The following is a 10201-nucleotide window of genomic DNA, read 5'->3' on the forward strand; positions in this document are numbered from 1 at the left end:
CTTAGAACTTAGAATTATGAAATTTTGAAAGACAACTTATATATTTAGATTTGCTGAGAAAAACTTTCATAAAATTATATTTTTTGTAAAAAAATAGTCGCGTAATAATGGCGAAAAATACTGTCAAAGTACCACCACGAAAACCACCCAAAATCAAATATTACCTTCGATTTGGATAGGAGAGGGTATTATCACGGTTGACATGTTTCGCATCACGGTTGAGAACAGGGGAGTTAATGTCCAAAAATCCTCAAAATAAAAAGCTACAAGTACAAGTTTATGAATGTTATACAGTACATTACAGCAGCATCCTGCGCAATAATTTAAACTGTTACAAGCACGCTAATCCTGCAGAGGCGGCCTAGTTTTCTCACCAGAAATATTATAAACAGTCAATAAATTACAGCTACTTGTACAGATACACTAATCAACATGAAACACAGTTAAAAGTTAATGCTACTATCTATTTCCACTTTCCCTCATAAGGGAAAGAGGGCAAAAGGAGGGAAAGCATGGTAATTACATCCTATTACACCATTTGTCTACCCTCTCCTACTAAATCAGGCTTTGACCTTTTTAGCAGCGGGAGGAGCTTCGTCCTTTTCAGCATCCTCCTCGTCTTCCTCTTCGTCATCCTCGTCGTCAGCTTCATCAGCTAATTTTGTGAGTTCATCCTGTATCATAATCTTGATTGCTGACTTTTTGGGTGCAAGATCTGTACTGAACTGCTTGGCTGCAGTATTCCCAATTTCAAGTTAGTAACACGACACATGTTAACCACAGCAACAACAACATTACCCCAGTGCCTCAATGGCTCCAGCAAATTGCGGGGTAAGGGGGATCGGATGTACGCAGCGTTACCCTTGTGTTAGACTGTTAGCAACACAAAGAGGCGGTTTCCTCCAAAATTAGCTTATGTTCGACGAATAAAATTCGGCTTATAAGCCGTGAGGGAAAATGGATACCTCAACCCCAATTTGCTATCTAAACAAGGGAGATTGCAATTTTTTCATTCCTTTCCCTCCCCTTGCAAATCCCCACATTTAATGAAAGGCTAAGATGCGAATGTCGAAATGGCAAGTATAGGAATGGACGCATGAAGTGTCTTGTATGAGACAATCTCAGATATGAGAGCGACCCAAATATTTATGCGTTCCGCATTTAATTGTATGATCAATCAACTCATCTAACAAGACCATCACAAGTTTTTGAGTCATACGTAAGAGGTCAGCTCATGCAAGTGGTTGTATTTCAGTGACCAGGTTTGCCATACATAGAATGATAAAGGAAAGAGGACGTACCAAGTTGCTTCAGAATATCTGTGAACGTTGCCTGCAGGGAGTTCCAGAAGAGAATCTAATTTTAGTATGAGCTACAATATGAAGAAGCTAGGCATATTCAATGTAATGATGTCGGATTCTCACCGTATTGAAGTCAACTTCTTTAAGAATATCACATATTGCCTGCCTTAGTTCATCATCACTCGGCTTTGATTTATCTTCTTTTGGCTTCTCCTTTGCTTTCACAGCCTTTGAACCTTCAGAAGAACACATAGCAAAACTAAGTAAAGGACGGACAACCAGAAAGAAAGTTGCTCCGACTTCTACTATAATAGGGGTATGATATTATGGAGAGTTTCTCTCCATTTCCTAAAAAGAAATGGAGAGGCCATTGCCTTTCGGTGATCCAGATCGAATTCTGGCATTATCGAACGGCTCAAAATTTATGGGTAAAAATAAAGAGAGAATGAGGTTTTGTGGGAAAAATATTATTAAATGAGTTTAAGAGAGGAAATGGAGAGGATCCATTCTCGATATTATGATGCAGAATTTTACAAAAAACAGCTCCAGGATTTTTTAATTCAATTTCATAATTTTCTTCTGATAGTGAAAATGATTTCTCCTTAATACGTAGTAGCTTTAGCTTTTTACAAAAGATAGGCGAAAATTGATTTAGGAGAGCCCTCATAAGAGAAGATATGTTGATGAACATTCAACCATGGAACCTGAATATAGTACTCGCCGACATTTTTAAAGCATTGACCAATATGATGCTCAAGTGCAAATACTTTACCAGACTTTTCCTTTGTGCTCGATTTCTTCGAAGCTGATGATGACTTCTCCTTTTTTGTCTCTTCAGTCTTCTTCTTTCTTGAGAAAACTTTGGGAGTTGTGTCATCGCCCTCACTAGTCTTCGACCGGCTTGCAGATGATTTTCTAGGAGTTCCTTTGGGTATTGATCTAGGTTTCTTGACAACTTTTTTGTTAGCAGCTTTAGCTGAAGCTTCAACACTTGGAGTCTTTTTCTTGATTTCTTTCGTTGTTTTTCCTGCACTTGCCTTCTCTTTTTTGGTTTCTTCTTCAGAATCACCTTCAGATTCATCCTTTTTCTCTTCACTTTCAGACTGCTCGGATTTCTCATCCTCCGATTTTTCTGCAGTACCATTCTCCTTCTCCTTCTCTTCAATTTCTTCCTCTTCCTCAGACTCCTCATCAGTCACCGGTGTAGCCTTCTTCTCTGCTTTAGAATTATCACCAGACTTTTTGCGGCTCTACAACCATGCCAAGCAAAAACAAAATAATTTTAGGCAACACTACAATAATGCAACATCGCTTATATTTCCTATAAAGCCTTGACCATAGTATTCTTCAAAACCTTTACAAAGACGGGTTTCAGAATTCAGAGTCCTGGCCTTGATTTAATACCATGGTCCTAAAAACAAAATTGACAGCTAAATTTTTTCTTCCACACAAACTTTTACATCTTTGAATTGATCAATCGGAAATTTCCAAGATGCTATTGAGAATTATCATTTTAACGTAAAGAGTAATCTTAAACGAGCAGGAAATAGTGAAATACAACAGGTACAGACAATAAGGGGGTACCTTTGAAGACCCTTTGGATGATGATGGGGGAGATGCAGCTTTTGTGGCAGAGGAAGGCCTCTTGCGTTTTCTTCCCTGAAAAATGACCAATGCAGATTGTAAATGGCTCTTAACCAAGGAACATTAAAAATGTAAACGGAGCAAATGCACATCTGCTAGCTTTGAGTCAAACCTGATCTTGATCTGCAAGTAAAACAGTAGTTGTAGCATGGGGAGCCATCAAAAAGTCCAGCAGCTTGGTGACAATATCCTCCTGCACAGCACAGAATGACAAGTACAATGTTTTAAGTCGTCTTGCCAAGTGATCAACCAAAACAGAAAGGAGCAGACGGGGTAGAATACAAGTTAGCACAATCATAGTTTACAAGGCTTTGTACATATTTTACTCAATACAATCCATTTGAATTAAGCACAACAGTTTACTAAACAGGGGGGATGTTGTATTGTCCTTCATCTGCCAGACTGTCGAAGGTTACAAGCAGACCAGTATTGTGTGTTCACATAAATGACCACTGACCCGAGAGAGCGTTTTAGAAAGACCACATCACTGCTCATTACGCGTAATCGATAGCAAGTGGGACTTTTAATAGAAACCTCAAAAGTTAGAAAAGAATACAAGAATCTATCATCACTGGACATACCTTTCTAGAGGTAGTCTTAGTAAGTGGGATGTCGAGCACATCACAGATTTCCATCAATTTCTCTTTGACATGTTTGTCAAATTTCTCCTTTACTTTCAGCCTTTGCTTCTCCTGCAACAGCAATAGAAAACTTACCCACAAAGACCAAATACAAGGTGCGGCAGCGGTTAATTGAAAATATAAAAAAAAAACTGACGTAAAATGAAATATGGTTTACACTCCATTGGAAGGTTATGTTACTACTAGGTAGCACGCAGACACTATTTACTTTGACTCTACACTTTCTGGGCCAAACAAGTGACTGACATGACACTCAAGGATATGGAATTTGTACCGAATCTAACATTCCTTTCTGGAAGAGACACAAATGGAGCTTGCATAACAATAGTACAGAAAGAGGGTGGCTTGTGAAGTACTTAATGCAATATTCAACGACATTTCCAGAAATACTGAAGGTCAACAAGACTAACAGATGCATGTGCATATCTGAGTAATTTCCTACTATGGCAATGAAGTCAAAAAAGGAACGTCTACTCCTACTATGACAATGATGACGATCTCACAGGATCTCACAGGAAAAGAACATCAGTAACTTTATCCTCTCCCATTGAGAAATTTTGTAGTTTCCTTTGCAAACAGGAGAAAGAAACTGAAACATAAGAGTAGTAACACACATCTTCAGAGTTCAGGTTCGCGCAAACGAGGCTAATTCAATCAAATGGAGGGAGTAGTTATTAAAAGGCAACATTCAGAAAGTGACACGCAAATATGCACACCTACCTTGGACACGAAAAAAGCCAATGCAGGAAGACAACATTTCAATCCACTGTATACCTTAGTTTTAAAAAGTGCGCCAAAAGGCCTCGGTGCATTTTAGGTGCACCTTTAAGACAAGGCTCGCCTAACAAGTAACAAGGCTAACTAGTAAGCACTTCCCATATCTTTTAGACAAGGCTCGCCATTTATTTTCCCCATTATTTCTAACTTTACTCCATGACATGTTAGCCAACTTAGCAAACTTGAAAACTCCTAAAAAGGCTATTGTTGCCCAAAATTTTAATAGGAAATTACAAATTTGTTATAAATAACGTCCAAAAGGCGTGCGCCTTCGCCTTCACCTTGCGCTTCGGCCCCTTAATGCCTCGGTGCGCCTTGCCCATTTTCAAACTAAGCTGTATACCATACGTATCTAATATTTCTTGTGGGAGAATCAAAACGGTGTTAAAATTGTACCTCATTTCCATGCCACACGAAGCCAGAAAACCGTGATATATTTTGCTTCACCTGAGGAGCCTGCAGCAAGAACAGACCGAACATTTTAGATCATGACAATAAAGTGATTAAATTTCAGTATAGCAAAAAATAGTAAAAATGACAGACATTCTTTAGTTAGATTTGATAAAGCACTACGGGGGTGGCACAAAGATTTGCAAACATTACAACAGAATAAAGAGATGAAGTTAATCAAGGCTGACACATTATAGCCCATATCATGCATTCATGCTGCATCAACATGAAACATTGGATTTCACTCACTTATTATTCCAAGGAATAACATAGGTACGTTCGGGCCATCTGATCAAGCACAACCACGCAAATTAAACCAAAAAAAGTGTGTACATTGAGGGAAGGAATGTATAATACACGGCAACTGTATGATGATAAATCTATTGGACACACCTTTCCTCTCCTCCCATACAGGATCATATGAAGCAACTTGAATGTCTCATCATTTCTCTTCCTTGACAGCTTGTATGCAACTGCAATCCAAACAATGTCAGAACAGCAGGAAAATATCATAACTCCTTGAACATTATCATCAGTGCACAATGAAAATAAAAACAAGTTAGCAAAAAACACTAACATTCATAAATGTGGATACTATATTAGAGCGTCTGTCAAATACTCAAGCTTATAGTACCGTCTATATTCTTATAAGCACTTGCTACCATGTGTTACACAATTTTGATATTATTTCCAAATAAATGCACAAATAAATCGAAAAATATCTGCAGAAAAACCTATGTCTTTACAAACAAATGTGATTTAAGGGTAAACTCATTAACCAGTACCAACAAGTGATACAAAGAAGAATGGTGGGCAAACCTCCGTCCAAAATAAAAATAGTTCAGTGCCAACAAGATTTTGTGTTTTACTAGAGATGCAATTCTGGTAGTTATTAAGTAATACTATTTTCCAAACGTAAAGAAACTTTACTTATACAGGCCCATCAACCCACCATGAAAACAAACCACTGTTTGAAACACACATCGGCAAGAACCAGGGTGAAAGTCTGATGATATGTAGATAATTCATTATTTATCAATATTAGCACCAATGGTTTAGGATATCCTCCTCAACACCTTTCTGTGACAGGGTGATCAACGTTTTGAAAGTTACTGCCCTAGCATATTGAGGCCGTATTGGCCGCATCTACAGCGCAACGACCAGGGAAAGACCACAGTGACTGATTCCCATATCAAGTCTCAAACAAAGACTTCATCACTGAGGCACTAACTACTTTATGTGATACTACCTCCAATCCAATCCAAACTACCCATTTGACTTTTCACGGTCTACGAGACGACACTTTGACCACGTTTTTCTTCATTTATATATTATGTTTTTTGGTCGAAGTTATAATTTTCCGAAACCCCTTTTTATAACAAACGTGAATATGCAAATTTTAGATAAAAAAATTTAAAATTTGGCTTTGTATAATTGAGGTCAATATTTAACAAAGTTGACTTTAAAAAGTGAATGGGTACTTTGGATTGAATTGGAGGGAGTATCAAACTGACAGTGAACAATAAATCAAGGCAAATTCAATCAAACCTACTACTAGGTACATAAATGCTAAATCTTCATTTAGCGAAATATCACATGAATAACTCTAAATGGAAACAAAGTAAAGATGGAATCTTCGTTATCGGCTAGAAATCAAATCTACGGAATACAATGCGTTAATTTCCGAGAAAAGAAAAGAAACTTCCGCTATAGAGATAGCTTTCATCCTCTCTTTATGACACTCATATTAAGCCACTGTTGCCCATTCAGCTCAGGAGAGAAGAAGTGCACTCAGACATAGAGCCAGCCACTCAGCAGGGCAAGATTAAGAAAGATCATAATTAAACAACCAGGGGTATTTCACAATAATAATAGCACAAAGGAACATGAAATGCTTCAAAAAAAAAGAACAATTCATACAAATGACAAACCAAAGAGCAAAACTGTACCATTGGGTATTTCTTTCAGCGGCGTGCCTTGGCCCTGCAATATCAAGCTGGTACATCAGCTAAAACTCCAATTGCCAGCATGTCAAAAAAGGAAAGAAAAAAAAAAAGATAAAAGAATAAAGCCAATCTGCATAGGCACCTTCTCAATGTGAAATTCCTTGGAGGTATCTTTCTCAATTGTCGCAACGAGCCTCTCAACTGATTTCCTTTCACGTACTGGACGGTCAAAAGTAGGAGTCCTAGGTTCCGGCTCCTTTTCAACAACTTTTTTCTTCTTGTCCAAACTCTTCACCGCGTCACCCTTTGCCCTATTGCGTTTTTTCGATCCTTTCTCTTCCACACTCCCCTTCACTTCTTTCTCTTTTTCTTTCTCTTCCCCTTCCCCTTCCTTTGCATCCTCTTTTTCCTCTTCACTCTCCTTGGTCTCCTCTGTCTCCTTAACTTTCTCATCCTCAGCCTCTGTCACTTCATCCATTTTCTCATCTATCGCTTTTGTTTCCTCCCCTGTTGTATTAACCTTCTTCTCATCTTCGACAATGCTCTTCCCTTCTCCTATTGCCTCATTTTTAGCCTCTTCCTTAACTTCCTCTGCTTCAGCCTCCATCACCTCATCCATTTTCTCGTCCAAACCCTTACTGTTCTCCCCCGTTGTATCTTTCTTTTTCTCATCTTCAGCCATTGCCCCAGTTTCTGTCTTGTCCTTAACTTCTGTCTCTTTCTCTGCCACAAGTTCCTTCTCTACCGCTGCCTTAACTTCCTCCTTCTCGTCACTATCAGTACTCTCTTCAGCATTTTTATTCTCCTCGTCCTTCTTATCAACTTCCATCTCTTTCACTCCATTCTCCACTTCTTTCTTTTCCACCACAGTTTCAGCCGCCTTCTCCGGCAACTTACTTCCGTTCGATGTGGTCTCTTTCGCTTCCGTCTTCGTCTCCTCCTCACCCATCGCCCTACTTTAACTCAACAAAATCAAACTTCCTCTTACTCAACAGCCTCTGCAATCCTAAAAACAACATCAAAAACTCTTAAATTTCAGCTTGCAGATCGCAAACAAATACACCTACAAAAACACAGAACTTCACGAGTTCATTACGTCGAGATCTACACAAGCTTTAAAACACAGCAAATCAAACTCATGACAAACGAAACGCACAAATTCATAACCAACTCGGCAACTCATGCTAAAAAAAATCATGACACTAAAAACGAAACCCTAGATCTCACAAACAGCAAGATTCCGCAGCTATAACAGGCAATAAAAACACAAAACTGAAGACAGAAACAACTACTTGTACTAAAAACACAGAATTTCATGTGTCACCACCTCGAGATCGACAACGAACACAACACAAGCTCAAAACACGTCAAATCAAACCTAAACAAGCAATATGCACAAATTTCATACCACAAAAAGCGTAAAATTCAAAAACCTAACAAAAAACACCAAAAGCCATAGAGCTGACAATTAGCAAGATTCGGCAACTATAATACGCAATAATTACACGATATTGAAGACAGAAACATCAACTAAATCTACAAAAACATGGAATTTCAAGAGTTCACTACAACGAGATCTACACAAACGAAAAACACAGCAATTCAAACTCATAAAAACGAAAACGCACAAATTCACAATTATTAAATGCTAAAAAATCATGAAATTAAAACTAAACACAAACTGTAGAGCAAACAACTAGCAAGATTCCGCAACTGATATACACAATAATTACACGAAAATTGAAGAGAGAAACAGCAACTATATCTACAAAAACACGGGATTCCAAGACTTTATTACAATGAGATCTACAAAAGCTCAAAACAGTGCAAATCAAACTCAAAACAAACAAAACGCACAAATTCATTAAAACTAAATGCTAAAAAGTTCATGAAATCGACACTAAATACGAAAACCCTATCGCTCACAAACAGCAAGATTCCGCAACTATAATATGCAATAAAAACACGAAATTGAAGACAGAAACAACTACATTTACATAAACACAGAATTCCAATAGCTCATCACGACGAGATCTACACAGGCTCAAAACAGTGCAAATCAAACTCAAAACAAACAAAACGCACAAATTCGTTAAAACTACATGCTAAAAAGTTCATGAAATCGACACTAAATACGGAAACCCTATCGCTCACAAACAGCAAGATTCCGCAACTATAATATGCAATAAAAACACGAAATTGAAGACAGAAACAACTACATTTACATAAACACAGAATTCCAGTAGCTCATTACAACGAGATCTACACAGGCTCAAAACAGTGCAAATCAAACTCAAACCAAACAAAACTCACAAATTCATTCAAACTACATGCTAAAAAGTTCGTAAATTCGACACTAAACACGAAAACCCTAGCACTCACAAGGCAGCAAGATTCCGCAACTATACTTACACGAAATTGAAGACATAACAGCAACTAAATCTACAAAAAATACAGAATTTCAAGAGATTTCGCTACAACGAGATCTACGCAACTAAAAACACATCAAATCAAACTCAAACCAAACAAAACGCACAAATTCATAACAATTACATGCTACAAAATCACGAAATTAACACTAAACAACAAAACCCTAGAGATAACAATTAGCAAGATTCACAGCTAAAATACACAATAATTACACAAAATTGATGCCAAAATTCCACTAAACAACAACAATTAGTACGAAATTAGTGAGAAAATGATGAACTTACAGAGAATTAAGAGCGAAAAGATGAAGATTCGAAGGTGTAAAGAGAAGTTGTTCGACGACTTTGACACTCTCTTTCTCTCTCTCTCTCTCTCCTTAGTTCGTAGTAGTAGTAGTGAGTAAATAGAGAGGGAAGGGTAGTTTTGGCATAAAATTGGGACACGTGTCGTGTTTTAGGTGTTTTATGTGGGGTAGTTTCGGAACATTTCGCTTGTATGTATTTCGTGTCTATCGGATATGAAACTCGGATTTGAGTTTTAGTTTAATTTTTTGGCGGATGAGGTTTGAATTTTCACGAATTTTTTGGGGGAGTGCCAAACTTTTTTTATTCAAGTCTAGTTAGGTAGGGACAAGGGAGTATCTTATACTTAGAGGTGGACAACATAGCGGGCCAGCCCGACCCGGCCCAGTACTGTCACACGGGCCAGAATTTAGCAGCCCGATCAGCACATGACCCAGCCTGGCCCAGCCCGGTCAGCCCTACGGGCCGTGTTAGTGTTGGGTTTTTTCAGCCCGTTTTTTTTTAAAAAAAATTGTAACCAACCCGCCCCTATAGTGCCGTGCCCGGGCCTGACCAAAATCAGCCCAGCCCGGTCCTATGTTAGTGTCGTGCCAGGGCTGCTCTACCCCATCCCAACCCGCCCTTGGCTCCCACCAGCCCGACCCGGCCCAGCCCAATGTCCGCCTCTACTTATACTGGATCTCGTATAGGTCAATCGACAATGAGTTACT

At 38.5% G+C, this 10201-nt stretch overlaps 1 protein-coding gene across 2 annotated transcripts; it reads right to left on the reverse strand.

Annotated features, from left to right (window-relative positions):
* Positions 1-233: 233 nt before the first annotated feature.
* On the reverse strand, positions 234-9805 carry LOC141637954 (uncharacterized). Of its 2 annotated transcripts, none has more exons than XM_074447380.1 (12): positions 9474-9805; positions 6902-7765; positions 6763-6796; positions 5207-5286; positions 4760-4819; positions 3527-3637; positions 3058-3138; positions 2886-2960; positions 2074-2551; positions 1425-1537; positions 1302-1332; positions 234-733 (listed from the first exon to the last, which is right to left on the reverse strand). In XM_074447380.1, exons 2-12 carry the CDS (start codon positions 7706-7708, stop codon positions 561-563), a joined length of 2043 nt encoding a protein of 680 aa, XP_074303481.1. In that variant the 5' UTR covers positions 7709-7765; positions 9474-9805; the 3' UTR covers positions 234-560. The 2 variants fall into 2 exon arrangements, with proteins under 2 accessions (XP_074303481.1, XP_074303482.1); XM_074447381.1 differs by having other exon boundaries at positions 6902-7757; positions 9474-9586.
* Between the last annotated feature and the right edge of the window lie 396 nt (positions 9806-10201).

Source organism: Silene latifolia, unplaced genomic scaffold (assembly GCF_048544455.1).
Source record: "Silene latifolia isolate original U9 population unplaced genomic scaffold, ASM4854445v1 scaffold_158, whole genome shotgun sequence".
Lineage (NCBI taxonomy): Eukaryota > Viridiplantae > Streptophyta > Magnoliopsida > Caryophyllales > Caryophyllaceae > Silene > Silene latifolia.

What these genes read in the sequence shown, in the direction of transcription:
- LOC141637954 (XM_074447380.1), bottom strand. Translation starts at nt 7,708, where the DNA reads ATGGGTGAGGAGGAGACGAAGACGGAAGCGAAAGAGACCACATCGAAC. An exon ending in CTAAGACTACCTCTAGAAAG is followed by an intron (nt 3,139 to 3,526) that starts GTATGTCCAGTG and finishes TGTGCTGTGCAG; the next exon opens with GAGGATATTGTCACCAAGCT. An exon ending in TACTTGCAGATCAAGATCAG is followed by an intron (nt 2,961 to 3,057) that starts GTTTGACTCAAA and finishes GTCATTTTTCAG; the next exon opens with GGAAGAAAACGCAAGAGGCC.